This window comes from Xiphias gladius, chromosome 3, assembly GCF_016859285.1.
Source record: "Xiphias gladius isolate SHS-SW01 ecotype Sanya breed wild chromosome 3, ASM1685928v1, whole genome shotgun sequence".
NCBI lineage: Eukaryota > Metazoa > Chordata > Actinopteri > Istiophoriformes > Xiphiidae > Xiphias > Xiphias gladius.
The window spans coordinates 11,194,650-11,215,200 of NC_053402.1; the positions used below are offsets into that span (position 1 = coordinate 11,194,650).

The 20,551-nt window shown below is 40.0% G+C and overlaps 3 protein-coding genes across 6 annotated transcripts; all 3 read right to left on the reverse strand.

Annotated features, from left to right (window-relative positions):
* Positions 1 to 697: 697 nt before the first annotated feature.
* On the reverse strand, positions 698 to 6,587 carry dhrs7b (dehydrogenase/reductase (SDR family) member 7B). Of its 3 annotated transcripts, none has more exons than XM_040124295.1 (7): positions 6,379 to 6,587; positions 4,790 to 4,979; positions 4,465 to 4,583; positions 3,399 to 3,609; positions 3,081 to 3,173; positions 2,815 to 2,967; positions 698 to 2,062 (listed from the first exon to the last, which is right to left on the reverse strand). In XM_040124295.1, exons 2-7 carry the CDS (start codon positions 4,941 to 4,943, stop codon positions 1,857 to 1,859), a joined length of 936 nt encoding a protein of 311 aa, XP_039980229.1. In that variant the 5' UTR covers positions 4,944 to 4,979; positions 6,379 to 6,587; the 3' UTR covers positions 698 to 1,856. The 3 variants fall into 3 exon arrangements, with proteins under 3 accessions (XP_039980229.1, XP_039980231.1, XP_039980230.1); XM_040124297.1 differs by lacking the exon at positions 6,379 to 6,587 and adding an exon at positions 6,104 to 6,368; XM_040124296.1 differs by lacking the exon at positions 6,379 to 6,587 and adding an exon at positions 6,098 to 6,368.
* A 1,487-nt stretch (positions 6,588 to 8,074) lies between these two features.
* On the reverse strand, positions 8,075 to 11,799 carry tmem11 (transmembrane protein 11). 2 transcript variants are annotated; one of them, XM_040124298.1, is made up of 3 exons: positions 11,665 to 11,798; positions 11,190 to 11,358; positions 8,075 to 9,593 (listed from the first exon to the last, which is right to left on the reverse strand). In XM_040124298.1, the coding sequence occupies exons 2-3, from the start codon at positions 11,234 to 11,236 to the stop codon at positions 9,077 to 9,079; spliced, it is 564 nt and encodes a 187-aa protein (XP_039980232.1). In that variant the 5' UTR covers positions 11,237 to 11,358; positions 11,665 to 11,798; the 3' UTR covers positions 8,075 to 9,076. The 2 variants fall into 2 exon arrangements, with proteins under 2 accessions (XP_039980232.1, XP_039980233.1); XM_040124299.1 differs by lacking the exon at positions 11,190 to 11,358 and having other exon boundaries at positions 11,665 to 11,799.
* A 2,098-nt stretch (positions 11,800 to 13,897) lies between these two features.
* Positions 13,898 to 17,813, reverse strand: natd1. Its single transcript, XM_040124323.1, has 3 exons — positions 17,645 to 17,813; positions 16,200 to 16,318; positions 13,898 to 15,757 (listed from the first exon to the last, which is right to left on the reverse strand). The coding sequence occupies exons 1-3, from the start codon at positions 17,742 to 17,744 to the stop codon at positions 15,641 to 15,643; spliced, it is 336 nt and encodes a 111-aa protein (XP_039980257.1). The 5' UTR covers positions 17,745 to 17,813; the 3' UTR covers positions 13,898 to 15,640.
* Positions 17,814 to 20,551: the final 2,738 nt, after the last annotated feature.

Sequence of the window (20,551 nt, forward strand, 5' to 3'; positions counted from 1 at the left end):
CTTGTCTCATCGACTTGTTAAACTTTATCTCTGTGAGTGTAAATTGTAGGAGAGCTCTTGTTGTCATTCCACAAATGGGATTTAAAATGTTGGTCTCCTTCAAGCACCTTTGGGGCTTTGACTACAAAGTGAAAGCTCTTGCGATGTCTTTGTGAAAGACATCTGAAAAGGCTTCATCTTCTCACACTAGAAAAGAAACGATGAAGATGATTCTTAATAAGGAATAAACAGCAGGTTTTGTCTTTGAATTTGGCTTTTTTTTTTTTTTTTTTTTTTTCTGTTGAAGGATTTATTTGTAAAAATGGCAATTCCAGTATTCACTGCGCTTTTGTAATATAATGTAAATTGTTATTTGGACTATTTATTGTTAAAATTTCAAAAAGTGTTTTCTGTTTAACTTAATATTAAGATGACATCTAAAAAGGAAAAACCTGTTGTTTAAAATTTTCTGTTTGTAAAAGGTGTTTTTATTCTCTGTATAAAGATAGTTATAAAATCAGCTTGTTTCTTGCATTGTTGTGTGTACTTGTAAAACCTGGTAAAACTAGTTCAAATGCAAGCTTTTACCTGGATAGGATGTGGCCTGTGGGTTAGTATCAGCAGTTTAAGGTTTGTCATCTTTTTAATAGGTAGCTGAGTGGTTTCTCTGCTGACCCCATATTGTCCCCAATAAAGAAAATAAATTCTCACCCATCAAAACAATACAACAACTCATTTAATTAACTCAACAGGAATATACAGGACAGAAAAACAGAGTGGGCATTGTGATGTTACTCGTCTGGACTGAAATAATGTAACAAAGCATTGGTTGAGTCAAACAAGAAATCAAACCACCTAAGCAATCTGGCTCTAACTTTCTTTTTCTGGAGGGATAAGTAGCATTTCCTTCCTTTTTTATGTGCATTAAAATCCCTTCGGTTTGAGAATCATTTGCATGGGGGTGCTCAGTATGCCATATGGTGCAGATGACCCAGAAATATGACAGGTGCTGTACCACATCTCTCAGAACGACAACATTGTTGAAAAAGCTTGCCTTTCTAACTATGTGTGTGTTTTAGAGTAGACTAACTAAAAACCGTTGTTTTGGGGAGATTCTCAGCTTAAACAGGATACTTTCATCATATCCGGCATTTTGGTTTAGTTGTTTTCATATGTATTTGCTTATACAGATGGCATCAGAAGGCTAGTTGTACAGTGTGTTGTTTACAAGTTAAATCCCATCTGTCTCTTCTTCGGTCATCAAAATGTGATACTGCAGGGAGCTTTGAAGGATGCTTTTCCTGTGTGGGGCAGCAGAAGACGATGATAGTAGTAGTTCCCCAACCTGAAAGATGGTGTCCTTCCAGACCTGACAAGCAATACTAACATCTACTGTAAGTTACAAATTAAAATGTAATGCTCTCATAGATAACACTTGGAGCATTTTATCTGTAAACCAAAATCCCTGGTCATGTAAAGACCATGTCACGGAGTCAAATCGAAAAACAGCATCACATGATCACAACGTCTTCACAGGAGAGCTTTTCAGTCGTCAATAATAGATTTACAATTCTGCTTTTAAGCAGTGATTCTGATCACAAAGTTAATTCCTGAAATGGCTGAACAAGCAAAGTCAACCTAAACAAAAGAAAAAAGACTCCCTATAGGTCCTGTTACAGCATACAGTGACTGCAGGTTTTTGGTTTATTTCAGATGCTCTACTACTTTCACTGCAAACTGTGTTACTGAAGACCTGCGTCTATTTGCATCTCCTGTCCATTTGGCCTCCAAGTGGTGCAGTCAGTTTCATGTTTTGGTTGATCCGACTCGAACTGTGTTGGGGAGCTGCTGGTCTCCACCTGACGCCCCATCAGCCCTCATTCGTCTTTGGGTTTCTGCCCTTTGCGAGCACGCAAGGACATGAGTTTGAAGAAGAGTGCGGGCCACAGTGTGCGCAGGTAGATGGCCACGGTGGGCAGAGTCCCTGCCAAAACAACATCTTTGCTCCTCTGACGGACAGCCTTCAGAACTGCCTGAGCCATGTCCCTGGGATCCCAACCCATAGCTGTGGTTTTGTCCAAAACTGAAAGCAGTGTTGCACAAACAAGAAACGATGCATCAGTGACACCTGGGAGTTACCTAAGCAGGTCAGCTGCTACAGAAATCTGTTCATTTACTGGAATGATGTTCTCTTTTGTTTCTTGTCATTTTTTAGTCAATTTTTAGCATAACTTTCATCTTCTATTTACTTGTATTCTTTTTTGTTGTGTTTCTTTTATCTCTTTTTAATGCATTTAATGTCTTATGTACAGAGCTTCTAGTTCCCCTGTCTTGTAACCCATGTTTGATCAAAAGTTTATTTTAGAAACTGACAAAAACAGTATTACCATTACTGACAGTGACACACTGAAGTGAGAAAACCTACCAGAACAATAATATGCACATATATGCATAATATGCACATAGGTATCAATCACACTAAAACACTGATGCAAACACCAAAAATGTTTGTTTTTACCCTAGATTTTGTTGTATTTAAGACACTAAAATAATAGACAATACATACTGTACAAGTTTGGTCTATGAAACGTTGAAATCCATTTTTAATGTACTGCAAAAGGGGAGATACCCTTTCCAAAAGTGAAAGGACAACAGCAGAAGCCCATTCAGACAAATAATCAAACAGCATTATTAGAAATGTAACAAGGTTAGATCCACACATATTTAAGCCACCTTTAACATGTTGTTACAGTCTACAATTGCATATTTGTCACACTAACTGATATTCTCTTGTCTGTATTGTAATCGGTCCCAAACTTCTTTTAATTGCCTCACCTCCATACTTGGAGCCGTCCCCTGTGACAGCGCTGAGAGACAGGTTGGTTCGGATGTACCCAGGACTGATAACGGTCACTGGAATCCCGTAGCGCTCGATCTCAGCCCGTAAGCAGTCGAAGTAGGCCTGGGTGGCGTGCTTAGAGGCGGCATCTGGCCAAAGTGTGGACAAACCAGAGTCCTGCTTAATTTCCCCATCAACCTGATGGACTGAAAAACCTCTTGGGTATTTGTTTATTGTAATTTAATAAGTAGAGGCGACTTACAAGCTGATCTGTAAGGAATGGCTATCTTGCCCTGGACACTGCTAATGACCACAATGTGGCCGCTACGCCGGCGAACCATGGAGGGCAGGAGAGCTGTCAAGGCAGGAGGGAAGAATGAGTGAGTGGAGAGACTGCTGATAAATGTAAAAGATTGTGCAGTCCCCTTTGAACTTCCTCTCCCAGGAAATCTGAAAATGTCCCTTCCTCATCAGTGTAACCCACGCGACAGATACATTACGTGAGAACTGTGACACTATCATATTGCATCAAGACTACTCAGATATAAAACCGCAAGTCCAGACTTCACCCCTCACTAACCCTGAGTAAGCGCAATGGGCCCAAAGTAATTTGTTTCCATCACATCCCGTTGAACTGAAAGATGGGTATCCAGTATGTCGCCTCGGTAACTGATTCCGGCATTATTGATGAGGACATCCACTTGTCCGTAACATTTCAGGATCTCCTCAGCAGCTCTGTCCACTGTGTCTTTCACAGCCAGGTCGAAGATAACAGTGTTGGGAGTGTAAGTCTGGTGGTTGAACAAAACAGAACAATTAAGTACTCAAGCTGTTTCTAATCATTCTATAATTCTTACATCTTAAATAATGGCTGATACGCAGAGTTGAGAAAAATTGTTTCTCTTTTCATGGAGATTAGCGGCGGGCTCTCAGAAAAGGAGTGATAATAGTGATGGTGATAATGTAGTCTTGTAAAAAATGTGACCTTTTATACCAGAGCTGTTTTTTTTTTTTTTTAAGAGAAGAAAGGTCATCTCCATTTACTAATATGTGTTTTTAGAGAAAACGATAAATGATAGAATTTACAGTCCTAAAGTTGTGTTAGAGACACAGAGCAGGGAAATTTGGGAGAAAAAAATCCAAGATCATCATCATCTTTGGTTGAGTCTGACTATGGGCAAATATGTTTACACTAAGGCTGCAACTAAGGATTATTATTTTATCAATTAATCTGCTGATTATTTTGTCAATTAATTGCATGATCATTTGGTTTTATAAAAACAGAAAAATAGTGACAATCTTCCTAGGGCTGTAAACAACACCATCACATGTCTTCCTCTGTCTGACCAAACAGTCCAGCACCCAAAGAAATTCAGTGTACCAATAATGGAAGACCAAGAAAAGCATTAGCAAGCTCTCACGTTTGAGAAACTGGAAAAAACTACTTAAACTGGGCGTCCTGTAGCTTAGGGATTAAGATGCTGACCAATCATACATTGAATCCAGCTGGGGACTTGTTGCTCCCTCATTTCATGTCATTCCCCTACTGCTGTTTATAATAAAGGCTAGAAGTGTCGAGAAAAGAAAAATTATGTCAGCTGACTAACCAATTAATTGCCTAATTGTTTTAGCTCTGGTGTACACACCTGCCGCAGTGTGGATGTTGAACTTGCTGTGAGCTCCTGGACCAGCTGCTGCAGGCGGGCTGCATCTCGACCACACAGCACAAGCCGTGCACCTGCAGCGTGGAAGACCCGTGCACACTCTACAACAAAGAAAGCACACCTCTTGTTCATGCTGAATATCAACAGCACGGCATGCTAGCACTTGCAACACAACACTGAAAGATGCCACAGATATTTCTCTCACAACGACCCAACTAAAATGAACTGCTGCAAATCGGTTCGACTTGATTTGCAGAGAGCAGATACACGTATGCTGAAGAGAGAAAGAAATGAGCGGTTGGCCAACCTTTCCCCAGTCCAGAGCTGGCCCCTGTGATGACCACCACAGCATCCTGCAAAGCAGCTCCTGGTCTAAGGCGGACAAGTATTCGGTACAACAGCAAGACCCCCACACTTGCTAGAACCAGCGGCAGCATTCCTCCTCCCATGACGCGCTCCATGGCTCGCAATCCCCCTCCCTGCTCCACACACACCACCTGCAGACAGAAGCTCAAAACATTTAGTCAGGAAAAGTTTTTCCCAACTGCAACTGTCAACTTGCGATATTATAACATTCAAATCAATTGCTCTCGCAGAGAGACGTGACCTGACAAAGGTGCGTTTTTGAAAACTTTCACCCAATGTATCTGCTTCTGGTAACTTGTAAAAATCATTTTTCATTATTTTTGACAGTTTACAGGACAAAACATTTACCATTTCAAAAAGAATGGATAGTCTGCTCAAAAAAAATTAACATGACTGCCTGTTGCAGCTGTGCTCTTTAGTTGACAACCTGGCACTGTGAAAACACCATATTTGGCTAGAAAATGAATAAATACACTAAAAAAGAGGCTTTCAACAGGCCACAGTGTGACCTTTACATGTGTGCTCCGTGAGCTCTCTTGAACCCTTTTCCCAAAGGGATTGTGGATGTTTTAATGTCCAGGTCATTTAGTTAATCCCCTTCCATTCGTCCTGTTTTCCAAAGCACAACACAAACAACCAGCATGGCAACAGTGACAGGTACTATCATACAATGAGCATCCCTCACTCACACACATACGCCATACACACACACACACACACACACACACACACACACACACACACACACACACACACACACACACACAGACGAAATGACAAAATTTAGCAAAGAAGTATCAGAAATTTCCCCTTAAGTAGGAAACTCAAAATAAAATGGACTCAAGAATACAGAGGAAATAATGTGGCAATTAGTCGATTTAGAGTCACTGTAGGAAATCAGTATGCTCGCTGTTTCTCTCGAGTGTGTGCTGTACAGTGTCCCTCTGTGTCCTCCTCTTGCACCTGTACGTATTCCTAACTGTGAGCACAATGACTCAAGCATATGACACGACATGGACTACACACTCCCGCCACAGTTTTCCCAGGTTAGATCATCTCATTTCTCTTTATTTTGGAGCGCTATGCTGCATAAATCTACATATTCATGGTGAAACCGCACTTTTCTTGAAATCACTGGAACTACTGAGACTGACCTCCTATCGCGTTATTTGAAACAGTGTTGAAGATTTAAAAAAAACAAAAACAAAACATTTGCTTGTTAAATGCTTAAATTAGCACAATTACTTACGCGTACCAGGTTTGTCTTAATGAAAACGTGTACTTTCACCTTCCAGTAGAGCAAACAATATGAAATAGCTTAAATGGATGGTAAAACTTCACACATAACAAAGCACCAGTCAGTTTAGCATTAGCTTCCACTGCACGGGTGGATGTGGCGTTTCACTCTAACGTAAATTGGCTTGGGACGCTAACGCTATTGACGTTAGCTAACGGTAGCGTTGGCTAGCTTCCGCCGCGTGATAAACCACAAACCCCAAAAACAAGCGTTCGTCTCAACTCGTGGCTCACCTGAGTGGTTGTCCTGCTGTACAAAACGGCAGCGTGAGTCGGTGGCAGGGACAGTTCCGGGCTTGTCTGACCGGACACCGGAGCGGGTTTCTTGAAGGGCTACTGGCTGTTCGCAGCTAGGAACTGTGGGAGTTGAAGTTTCGGCTGGCCAGCAGTTTAACAAGCACGTAGGGGGCTGGTTTCCCTCAGTTACAAGTTCTTCGCTGCAAAGTTACCCGTCATTCTTTATCCAGGCTGGATTTTGTGTAGTGGAACATGAGCAGCCAATAAAAACCTACAGAGCTTTATTTTTAACCTGAAATGAGGTAAGACTTTCCTTCTCACCTCTGGTTTTGAAACCAGCTGGGAATGGCTGGGCTGTTCCAAGGTTGAGATTTTTATATTTATATAATCTGATGTAGGCATGAATAAATAGATAAATCAATAGAAAAACATCAGTATGTAACTCATTTGTCTACCCACCCAACGATCTGACCTGGGTGTATGGCAGGAACTTTTCTCAGACACATGATCAAATTCCTTAGAAGTGATGGGAAAACAAAGTCTGGGTAACAAGAGAGGAGGCTCGCTTTTACAATAACAGTAGCAGAGGAACACTGGCCTATCGTCCAACCAGCCTAATAAACAATGTCTTCTTCATGATGACCCGGCAGCGCCGCCCTAAAAAGGTTGATAAACAGCCTCACTCCTGTGGATCAGCACTAGTGTCAGCAGCAGGTCAGAAGACAGATACTCAGCCTTCTCTGGCCTCAAACAAGCACATTAATGAGGCTGTCTTGTCTCGTCTCGTCCCTCTGAGCACTCATCCCTCTGCTTCAGTGTTTCTGTCTCCCCATTTCACCTCTGCTCATCCCCAAAAAGCATGTGTATGGTGAGAGGCAATAGCACTGGAGGGTTTGGCATACTCTGTATGCATAAATGCATTTTATTTTATTCAGTTTCAAAATGACTGAGCTAGGGCTCCAAACACTGTGCCTGTGGTTTTTCAGGTCCAACATACAGCAAAGCAGAACCGAGGCTGAGCCTGCAAAGTCAACGTGTCAATGTGAACAACGAGCACAGCAGAGTTTGCAGTCGGAATTTTCAAGTTAAAGCCAAAAGCCAGGGTCACAGTTATTAAGAAACTGTACATTTTACCTATGTAAGCACCATTCAGGACCAAAAAAAAACCAAAAACAAAACAAAAGCACCTTGTAAATTATTTCAAGACAACAGTGTGACATTTATCAGTGTCAACAGCTGAACATTTTCATGAACAACTGAACTCTTTGCAACCCTTCTACAGTCCTTTCAAACCAGTGTAAAACATGTTGTTTCCCTGTTTGTGTCAGAAACTGACAAAATATTGTGATGAAGTGAGGGCAAGACTTTTACATTTTTGTGCTGGACTGCTACCAGTTGCAGCTGTCTTTTGGCATCATATGTGAACACACTACTTACTGAAACACCACCAGTTTTCTTACCTTGAAGACAGTTCACAATTTATTTCTGATACATTGGTTAATAGACCTTTGAAGGGACTGCCATGAAATTCCCTAGGTACTATTCATGAACAGATGTACCATAAAAGGCTTTAATTTTTCCTTTAACATTTCCTGCAGACCAAAAAAACAAAAACAAAAACAAAACAAAAAAAAAAGTTTGTGCAAAGTCAACAACCCTTATGAAATTACTGTCACTCTGGGTATTCAACTAATTCACATCTAAATTCCACTTTATTCTTCAATTGTTGCAAGTCTCTTGTTATATCACAACTCATTGCTCACTTCATCCATGTTCATTTTTGGTCATCTCATTATCAGTATTTCCTCCCCCTGCACCCAAAGTTTTAAAACTGCTGATCTAGACAGCATCTCATAACAAGCACCACTGGATAAACAAAATCAATAAAGTATGAATTTAGAATCTGCTGTGTAATACTTATCTGTAGTTTAAAATAGTTTCTATTTTTAAATTTCCATTATAAGGGTTTGGCTTGATGTTAATGTAATATACATTAGAAGCGTGTGTGAAATGTGACTTTCCAAAAGTTAGTATATTTTCCTCAAACGAGGACATTGAGCCACATCATTGTCACACGAGATCTTAGTTGCACTCTTTCAAACAAGAAAATCTACATGAACAAGACACAATCTCAAATAAGTTTCAGCTGTTTGCTCCTTTCTGGACATCATATAGAATATATTTAATGAAAAAAGTAAAATAAAATACAGAAAAGAGAGTTTGAAATATCCTAATGTTTAATGAAAGGGTGATGTACTGATCAGCAAGAAAGGGGTACAGTAAAACTACGAGGGAAAGGGGAAAGAGCTTGGTACTCAAAACACGTCTGTCCATCTCAACTGCAATACGATTCAGTCCAGAGGAACTGCTGCCGTACCCTTGTGCACTAGCTTGTTGTGTGTCAAGGATGCAGGTGGAGGGCACAAGTGAGGAGGCGTAAGGGTACTACAGAGATAAATGTGCTGTTGTCGTCACATAGAAGTAAAGGAAATGTAAGGGAAAAAACAATTCCTTCTAGTTTTAACTATATCCCTCTGATCAAAGTTCAAAATGGAAGCACCCACCACATGTGTGGAGCTAACTGCTGGGCCTGATCGTGACTTCCACTTTTCTTACATCTGGGGGTGGATGGGTTCTGTTTTTTTGTTTGTTTTTTCCTTTTTCTGTTGGTTCTTAAACCCTCTTCAGAGTGCACTCATACAGCATAGAGTTCGTAGATCTTCTTGGCGCAATACGCCAGGGCAGCCAGTGCTATCGTATTATGGAGTCTCTTTCTGTGGATGTCATCCCTGCGTACCAATACCACGGGCGTCGAGGAGGTGAGTGTATGCAGGGGCAGCCGCGAGAGTTTTTGGCTGTCATATTCCACCTGGTACTTGCAGCAGGGGTCAAACTGCCACGAAATCCCGTAGAGGGCAGCACAGGCCACACTGAGAGCGCCAGCGGGCAACGCCACATAGCGCGAGTATTCAGCGGGCAGTGAAAGAGGCGTCAAGAGGCAAGCAGCACCTGACAACACAGCCGTCTTGTGCAGGCAGTTGCCCACTGTAATCCAACGGGCCGTCTCATCTCCGATGCGTGTGGGCTCAATAACAATGTATTTATACTGGGCCTCCAGTGCCTGCTCCAGCTCATATTCAAACTGGTCCTGTGCATTCTCCCCATTGTAGATCTCGTGCACGATGTAGCAGTCTGTCGCCGCCATCACACCCCTGTGCAGAAACAGAAAAACAGGCAGGGAACAGTGAGAGAAGGGACATAGAGTAGAGTATCAGTAGACTGATTTGCCGAAATTTCTACACCAACCTTCCCATTTTTGTGGCTAGATGTATTTTAGCCAAGACAAAAATTCCCGGCTAGTTATTTTGTGTCAGTGTTTCTCAACTGAATTTCTTGAGGGTTTACTATATTTTAACAGATATTAGTACTATTACTAAGACGAAATCTGCAACATGCATATATAAATGATATCTGGTTTTAGTAAAGAAATAAAATAAAAATAACAAGCCATATATATTATCTGCTTCTACTGAAAAGTGGCAGTGCAGGATTCTATAAGATAGTTAAGTTGTTGCTATCGATCAGTAAATCTACATACGAACTACATGATTACATTATTATTAAATGAAATACAATTTTCATGATCAATAACTTATTTTTTTAAGCTACTGGTTAAAATTATATTTGATTAATAAAAAGTTGATGTCTATGACCTCCAGACAACATTGTGAGTGAGTGAGATCACACTTTTATGAAGCTCATTTCAAATCATATACATTCCCAATCCAGGTTTTTTTTTTTTAGATGCAATGACTTAGCCCATTTTTACCTGAATGTGCCCTCCATTAACTTAACATTTGAATATCCGTTGTTTCAAATGTGTACACAGGGGCTGCATACGAAATTTTGTTTCGTAATTTTATATCGGTCCCTAACTATAAACATGATAAAATTGCCAAAGTGAGAAATATGACATAACACTTAAGGAACCGCAGTTTTTTATCTATAACCAACTCCTGTGCTATTTTAGCTTGTCAAATACTTTACAACAATCAACTATTTTACATCGATCGCCTAGTTTATTAATCGACTACTGTTTTCGTTCCTAACACCTTTGTACACGGATATTTCCCCGCTCATTGGTAAATTATCATTAAATATAGCTACCACATATGTGTGGACACTCTGAGGCCTTCCAGTAGATTTTGACAAAATGACAGGCAAACCCTAACGACTAGAAAGACAACAGGCTCATTCGGCTTCAAAGACAGCGCGACGTTGGCTGACGGGGTAAAGTCATATTGAAAACTAGTGAAAATCACCGAGCAAGGAACATAATTCCCCGGAATGTCGGGTAGACAACATTAGCTGGCTCGCTTGCATGGTAGAAAGTTGGAGGACTGGTCAGCTAAGTTGATGACCGAATTACTTTCAGCACAGATCGACAATCACAAGCGGACAACGCTGTTGGCTCAGCCAGAATTCTGCAGCATGTGAGCCGACTCACATCACACCATCTCCCGCACAAGCGCACGGTTAAACTCAACTTTTCCCGCAGTTAATTGGATGGTGAGAAATAACCAAAACATCACATGAGCTGCTAGTTTCTTTCCTCGCTAACGTTAGCTTACACGTTAGCCCGCTAACGTTAGCCAACCATTGGATAAAATTCCAACTTCTTGCGTTGGCATTTAACTTGACCCCCCAAACGATATGCACGTTCGGGGTCTCTCGAATGATGAAATCGACAAAACGATGCATAATGTTAAAAAAAAAACGTTTAATGGACAAGATTTGGATTAACTGACCTCTCCCTGCTTACTGGGACACCGCGCCTCCTTCCCAACGACGCCATGTTGGAGATACAACCGTAATTGCAGTTGACGTATGGCGGCAACTAGCCCTCTGGGTATTGTAGTGTGTCAATGAAGTCGACGCATCACTTTGACTCGAATGCGGACTACCGTTCCCATGATGCTATAAAGAGACAGTACCTGCCTTAACGTATTTTATAATAGCACATAGAAGTTTGAGGTCAGACCATTTTCTAAATGAATCTAACACCAATGAACAGAGGTGTGTTTGTTTAGAACATTATAATTCATCAAGTAACTGAACATCAAATATACACAGGAGTTATTTTGATATTTAAATCGTTAATTGTGAAAATAGAATGCATGCAGTGTGAAGTCGGTGGCAACACACTGTACACAGTATGTACTGTAATATCCCTCTATCTCGTTTTGTATAGGACTTGTGTCTGGTAGACTTCTGGGTACTCACCCATATTGTGCGCGCCCGTGCTCTGTCCCCGTATCCGCGGGCGCGAGTCCGAGCTGCCTGTCCGCGTGCTGTAACCTGAAGCGCTTTGGACGTAGCAACTGTAACGGCTACGTTCAGGAATCTGCGATCAGCTGAAACCCAACGCTGAGCCCCTGGCAACAATTTGTACCAGCTTAATGATGCGTGTGTGACGTAAGCCAATACCAATCTAATCGATAAGGGACGTCTTTAAAAGTGTGATTTTTGAGTGATTTCGGGACCTCAAATATGTAACATCCCATCAAGAGTGACTTCAGATGATGTTAATTGTGGTTCTATTAATCAATCATATCGACCAGTTTAGCAAGCATGATGAAAGTAGTTGTAAACCCGGGCTGGAACCATGATTTTAGGAAAACTGTGGTCATGTGTCCATGTCTCGCCACTGTCCCTCCACTTTAACCCTCCCAAACCCACTCCCTTTGAATTATTTGGATTTTTTTTCATAATCTATTCCAATTAACTGGTCAATTATATTTTCTGCAAATTTCATTTCCCAGTGTAGGTCTAAATGCTGTTTGAATGCCATCTCCACACAGTCAGAGCTACTGAGTCCAAAATGGGTATTGCCCCTGAATACATTCTGAGTACTGACTGAAATGGGTCCGTTGCATCTGACAACTGCACAGTATTGAAAGTTGGTATTGAATGCTTGGTCGGATTTTTAGGCTTCTTCAATTATCCTTTGATCAGATAGATCCTAAATTAAGTGAGAGAACTTTGTAATGTTAAAGTATGTTTTATTTGGGCAGTGTTTCTGTTTCTTTTTTTTTTTTTTCATGCTACTGCAACAGTTTGACATATTTTGATAAATGGACAGGGACAAAATACCCAGTCATAGTCCTCCCCTCAGCTTATAAAATAACCACCATATGTAAGTTTTTAATTGTAGAACAATTACGATGTCTGCGCATGCCATTCTAGATACTGCCACCGGGTGGCGCCAAGGTACGGCCTTTTCCAATCCCACGCCAAGTGGCTGGATCCACTAAACATAACAACACAGCAGAGCCTGTGCTGTGGTTGGGTTTGAAAACTGGCTCCGACCAAGATATTCAGCAGATATATAAAACCATTATAGAACTCCAGTTTCTCCTGGATTTGATGCCGTTCATTTCAGGGTGTTAGCATGAGTTTATTTTATTAAGGAGATGATATGCTTCAGGTTTCCAAGATAAAAAATACTGTACATAGTTTGAAGTTGTAATACATCCTTAAGCGCTTCTCTGACTGTATTTGTAGGAATTAGTGGTGTTTCGAGGTGTCCATCAAGATATTTTCCAAACAAATCAAACACTGAAACAAATGCCACAGTACTTAGTACTTAGGCACTGACAGAAGATTAATCTGCAGGTTTTCTGGTCTGTATTCACTCAAGGTTTGAAAAACTATTCGTGTGCAATGTATGGAAAGAAAATGCATTGCTTTTGGCCACACCACTAAAAATTCTTGTTTGGCACTGTATAAGAAAGAGCACAGTCGAAGTATTGAGGTGTCATACATTTATACCATATTTATTTGACGGACATACAGTTAGGTATATAGAATTTTTCCTCTGTATACGACCACAATGGATCTGTGTAGTGTAGACTTTCAGCTTTAATTCAAGGGGTTTCACAAAAATATCACCTTAACCATTTAGGAATTGCAGTCATTTTTATACATCTACTATCTGCTCAGATTCAGCCAAATGCTGTAAAACGGATAGGACGGCGCTTCACAGTACAATGGATAATGACCCAAAACATACTGCGAAAGCAACCCAAGAGCTTCTCAAGGCGAGGAAATGGAATATTCTTCAATGGCCAAGTCACTTACCTGACCTCAACCCAATTGAGCAGGCTGTTCACTTACTGAAGACCAAACTGAGGGCAGAAAGAACCGCAAACAAGCTGCAGTAAAGGCCTGGCAAAGCATCTCAAGCGAGGAATATACATGCTGATATCCATGGGTCAGTCATTGACTGCAAAGGATTTTAGTCAAAATATTTAATATATTTGCTTTATTTATGATTATGTTGGTTTGTCCAATTACTTTCAAGCCTCTGAAAATGAGGGACTATGTATAAAAACGGCTCCAATTCCTAAACGGTTAATGTGATATTTTTGTTAAACCCTTTGAATTAAAGCCAAAAGTCTAACACTTCAATCACACATTGATACCTTCGTTTCAAATCCATTGTGGGCGTGTACAGAGGTAATATTCTGAAAATTGAGTAACTGTCCAAATACTTACGTACCCGACTGTATAAAGAGGGCTGTGTGTGCATCTTCCTTTGTTTTGTTATAAATACATACTTTGACATTAATAATGTGATGAGTATTTTATTTATTTATTGGCAACAAGAATGGGGAAAAAAAGTGTCAAGCACAAACAATATAACAAGGACTGATACATTTTCACACCACCTGCTCAAAACTGTTAAATCAGGTATTAGTTTGCTTTCAAGGAAATACACTAATATAAAAATAAACACACAAAAAAAGAAATAATACCTCGAATACCTTGGCCTATCAATAGGTGTGTGCCACCTAAAGGAAAGTTTTACAAAGGGAAAGTAGTTTCCTGCAATTTCTTCTTAAAGCAGATAGTCTCCCTTGCATGTTGATGTCTGTCCTGCCAGCATGTGTTGAGTAACCTGAGGTTTTTTTCTTCTCAACACTTTAGATTGTCAACAGCAAAAGCTCCTGTAGAGCCAAAAAAAGGGGAAACTACAGTGAACCATTTCTGTCATGTTTTCTTCTATGACGACATTTAACATTTTGACATCAGCTAGCTAAATAAGCCTTGTGGGTAAGAGACAAAAACAGATCAAATGACAAGAAAAAACGAAGCTTCGGCCATCCAGTGTAATTTTTTCTGAATGACAGAACAAAGGACAGTTTGACACCATAGAATGTAAATGCCCTGAATATAGCAGAGCTAGTTTCAAGATGCTGCTTTCAGCAGATATTTATCCATATCCACACTGAGGTGTTTTTCTGCACAGTGAGTGAGCGTCTGTAACATTTAACATGTACAATGGAGAAAATGGTTGTTCCTCCAGAGTTAGACATGGCCAGTTTGTGTTCTTTGGTTTACAAATCCCAGCACCTTTGACTTATCAAACTTACGACTCCAATAATGGACAGTAAGTTTCCGGTACTGGGAAGAATGGAAGTGGACACAGTAACAGTGGAACCTAACTGAGAACTTGGCAAAATAAATGTATTCAAAATACAGATTATATTTTTAAAAATTACCGGTTACCCACCAAATTTATGCCTATACCCTTTTGCACTTACCTAGAAAAAAAAATATTAAATTAGCCTGTGTCAAAAGATGTGTTTAGCATTCACAACCTACTATACTAGCATTTAAACCCTAAAAAACACATTTTCTATGAGTAGAAAGCAAATTGAAAAAATAAACAACTCAAAGAATATCAAAATGTGGTTGAAATACAAAAGTCATCATCATTTGAGCATCAGTGAAGCCATCGTTGCTTCCATCCAAACCATCACGGAGAAAGACGCCTGGGTCGGTCATCTTGTAGTGCTGTTCACAACCAGTGAGTCCAAAGGAGGACAGATAATTTGCAACACAGGATTCGACTCACACGTGTTCTCGTTACATATAATGTTTTCTTACAGTCAGTGATCGGTATACAACCTGGTGGTTTCTGTCGGAGGTAACAGGCTTCAGTTTAGGTTGGTTGTTTTGCTCCTGTTTACAAGTCGCGACCAGCTGACATCCCCGTGTTATGGACATAACTGACCTGTTGACCCAACGTTCAGCTCAGTTGTCTCTGGATTCACTCGATGTCATGTTTAACAATGCCTGGAAGGTCCTTTAGTGTATATCAGCCTGTAACTCCTAAGCATGCTGCTGCTGCCACACAGCATTTCTCTCCTGGGAGTCTCTTTCTCCTTCTCTTCTCTGTCGGAGCCACGTGGGGTCATTGATAAATATGTTCAAAGTACTGAGGCTGAGGATTCTCTTTGACGTATTTCTGAATGTACCAGCAGGTCAAGTGGGCTTTCAGATCCTCTTCTACCACAAAATCCATGGCTGCCTGCCATCACACAAGCATAACATCACATTTAAATTGCTCTAACAGGCCGCTTACCCAGGCAGCATTTCATATCTGAATGTTCGTACATTGTATCGGTTCGTGTGCACAGAGTACCGTTCACTTCAAACAGTCTCTGACGTTTTTTGGGGGTTTTTTTTAATGTCAGAAATTTGAAAAGGTATAATCTGTGCTGTAAATATAAAGAAAAACGGTTGCCCAAGCAACAAAATTCAACATCATTATTATTTGAAATTATGATTAGTTGAGTGACATACAAAATACTGTTTCCATTTCAAACCATTAAATTGTGCGTGTGAACATGCTTAAAAGCTTATATGGTCAAAATATTAAAAACTGGCTCTTTCAGAAATTAATAGAAAGGAAGCTCCCTTTCTTCTCTTAAGATGGAACAATAAAAATAACCAGCCTTTAGGACTTTTACCTTGGCCAGGTGTTTGGCAATTCCTCTTCCTCTGTAAGCATCTGGAACTTCAGTGTGTTGCAAGTCCACCGTCTTTTTCCCAACATACTCATACAGAAGAACTGCTCGATCATGAGAGCCTGGGGGCAGACAGAAGTCGTAGTTCTCGGTTGTGTTAACTTTGTCTCCACCCCACCCGCCGTCCTTCAGCTTACATACGGCAAGTTGACCCCACCTTGTTAGGCGATACTGATAATACTTAAAATGCAAGTATGAATGTTTAAGGGCTAATTTTATTAAGCAGGTTCACAGAAATTTCTCACTGTGACAATCGACAACGCACAAAAACTTGTAGTGTGCCATTTACTACTTGCATGGTACAAAATTTAATGCTAGATTAATTATAAAGTCTGGGCATTTAAAACTGTGTGTGAACCCACTGCCTAAGTCATTGATCAAGCGGCAGTAGCAGCTTGCAACCTACATATAATACTACAATGTGGCTGCTAAATAGGACAAGGCATGAGTGATTTGACAGAGGGGACATTCAACTCCCTCAAAACAAGAGGGTCACTGCCTTGATACCATGTACCGTGATAACGTAGGGTGCGTCAGTCGAAAATAACACATCGCCTAGCCAGGTACTGACAAGTGCTTGTGGAAAAGGGATAATGTAGCTTGGTGGAGAGAGACAAAGACTGATAAAGATCTTCATTCGTGGAACAATGGCTTCCCCCTTTTTGCAGTAAAAACATCCCACACAGCTGTAATGTGCATCTAAATTCTTACTTGCTCAACACAGTTTCTATAAGGTGTTATATGAAACTGACCTGGACATATCCACACAATAACACACTGAGAAAAACCTATGTTCTTGTTTTTCATACACTGAACGATTAAATGCCAAAACTGAGGGTAAAAAAAGTGCCACAACCCATATATAGGGTTGACTAATAAATTGCACTGCATGTTTAATGTAGGAATATTAAATGATTGTTGTTTTAAGCATAATTTATAAAGCGTGGGAGAGAGGAACTAGATTGTTCTAAGGAACTTCATTTGGAAAGATAATCGATGTTCATAAATGTCTACTAAAAGGTCTTTTGTGGCTGGATGTTATTGAAGGTTGAATGTTTGTTTTCAAGAAGGGAGTGAAGAAAATGTCTTCGTCGTGCCAGAAAAAAAAAAAAAAAAAAGCAAGCTGGTTGATTTAAAAGTCAAGGAAGTCAGCAGCTTTGACCAAGAACTGTCGACTGTTCAGCTCCACGAAATAATATCGCGAAATAATATCTGAACAGACCCGTTGACATTCCGACCATGTGAAATAAATAACGGCTCTGTGTCTGAAATGGGAGCTGGAGGTATCAATCAGGACACGACGACGATGTTAGCAGCAAAGACAGCGACACCAACCTCTGCGCTAGCGTTAGCCAGCTAGCATGCCAATGTTTACATGTTGAACTTACCGTTCAGTCTTATAACAAACTGCCGACGCTTTTTGTCGTGCTCCACCTGGATCTGGGAGTTACTTGCGTCGAAGGCATTCGCCTGCGCTGCCTGTGCCATGGTAGCTCGCTAAAGCTGACGATGATCGCTGCGCTCCTCTGCGGCGCTGCTAACCAGAAAAGGCTAACACGAAATGGTGAACGGTCAAAGCAAAACACGCCAGCCAAGGAAATCAGCTGTGAGGTCACGTGACGTGGAGCCAATCGCCGCCGGAGCGGCCAGAGAGGCGCGAGCAGCGCGCACACGGAGATCGATCTAGACATGAAGATAACTATAATATCAGTCATCTGTACACATTGTTTTGATAACAGTAACGCGGAGGATCGAAGCGCAGACTCTAAGCTCTACTCCTGCCGAGAAACTCTGGAGATTAAACCAACCGTTGAGACCAATGGCGGAGGGAGAATTCAGGTCCTTTTCTCAAGTAAAACAGGTCAAACTTCTCCACTGCAAGTTAAATAACTGAGTGTAAAAAAACGTTACCTGATCAGGAGAATGTACTGAAAGTATTAAAAGCAAAAGTATGCAGAAAAATGTCACCTGTCACCATTATCAGAGCCCGATTAAAATAAATAAATAAATAAAAATAATAATAATAATAATAACAATATGAAATATGGACAAAGAAGTGAGGTGTATGAAATATGTATAAATGTAACATGTGCCACCAATAATTAAACTGTGTAACAGTGGAGGTGGAAAGCAATGTCCAATGTAAAGTCCAGTTCAATGAAATATGTGATGACACTGATTTTTCATTTTTTAATTAACTGATTGATTGTTTGGTTTATAAAAAATTCATAAAATAGTGAGAAATTTTGTCACGATTACCCAGCATCCAAAGTTACACCTTCTTAATGCTTGTTTTATCCAACCTGTAGTCCAAACCTCAAAATGATTAAAAACAAATTAAATTCTTGATATAATTAAAAGGAAAAGCAGCAGATCCTCATTTGAAAAGCAGGAACGATGAAATGTTTTGCATCTTTGTATGAAAAATTCATCAAAAATAGTTGGTGATTAATTCCCTTTCAATCAGCTAATTGATTAATTGACTAATTGTTTCAGCCGTACTTCTATTTACTGTTAGGTAATTTAATTTATAAAAAGGCATCATATTTTATAAGCTCCAAATGTGATTTGTATGAAAAATTTTAATTTGTGAAGTAACTAGTAATATACAGTAATATTATGAAGCATACATTAAGTTAATCAAGTACAAATACCTCCAAACTGTACTCAAGTACAGTACTTTCCACCACTGGTTTTTCCAATTTATGTCCAGCAAAACAAACATAATATTTAGGGTTCATTTGTGTTTGGTTTATTTTTTGTTTTTTTTAGTTTATTTGAGTTGTCCAAAAATGAGTTTTATTGGTTGAGATTTGGCAGAAGAAACGGCTACCGTTTTGGAACGCAACCTCTAGAAACATAGCCAAGGCTGATTTTAGTGCTGCTGGCGAATTGCTCTGCTGTTTGCAAATCTTGTCACTGACAGTTGAGGTTAACTACAATAGATACTACAATGTGCTACGATATTATTAAAATAGCATGGTCTTTTGATATACTCTATTTTTTAAATGTTACACAAAGGCACAGATAGAAATAGAGAGAGAGAGAGAAGGAGAAACTTTTATTTATTTTTTTTTTTAACAGAGGAGATTCTGACATGTGACAGTGGGAAAAGTACAGGTGTAAACTAGAATGGCACCTCCACCAAGGCCAGTGTCAAACAACATACACCAGACTTCAAAGAAAAAAAATCTAAATTCATAGTAAATAATATGGATCTGCCCCAAAATGTAATGGGTTCTTCCCTGGCCCGCGCCCCATCCCTCCATCAAATTCTGTGCAAAGCATTTCAGCGTAATCCTGCTGACAAACAGACAAACAAACAAACCAACAAACAAACGGACCAGGTTGAAAACATTACCTGTCTTGGGGAAGGAAATAATAAAATCAGTGATGGCTGAATTCCATGTAGCTGATTCAGTTTCAGGATTGTGGTGTTGTGCGTGCTGGCTCGCTGTCACACTGTCATGGTCTACTGGGACATTTCAGTAGAACAGAGCCATTGTTAATGTTACTGGTAACACCTGTGTTTTTCCTACTACGATGACCCAAAAATAGGACTATGGATTGCATGTATGCATTGAACTTTCATGGCAGTAAAGGAAAAAAAAAATTAACAAAAGATACAAAGTGTGTAAAAGTATCAGACAATCGGCTACCTTGCTCCTGATTGGAGAATCTTTCTTTAAAGCATTTAACTAACCTGTCGCCCAGTCTTCCGTAATGAAATAATGACTGTAATGTCATTCTATTTTTAAACTATGAATGATTTAAATAATCCAAATTTCACTTGTTTTTGCTTTTTCTTTTAACACACCCTATTTTTTAAATTCTTTTTCCACCTCAGTCTTCTGCTTTATACTTTTTGCCCCGGCCACACATGATTAAAATGACTAATTAGTTTAGGTACGTAGGCTCTCATTGCATAGTGTGGCGTTGGAGATTCAAGAGTAGAATCTTTTTCCACTCTAAACTCACATTACATTACAGTAGTTTTTCTTGGTGTACAAACACGTGCTCTTCTTCAGACAAGCGATGTGTCTAAGAAACAGTTTTCGACGGGTCAGGTGAGGTCACAGCTCACAGATCCGCGGTGACAGTTGTGTCGCGGTGTGTCCTCAGCAGACCGAATGCACAGTCAGCAGTCAAATCCCTCTCAGTCACACCTGAATGAGTCTGTGTCTTATGCTACTACTTTGGGTTTTTCTTATGTAAAATAGATACTGTGACTTGATATAAACTTGATAGACATTTGGAGTATTTCTAGACATTATAGGTAGGTATGTCAAGTTCGC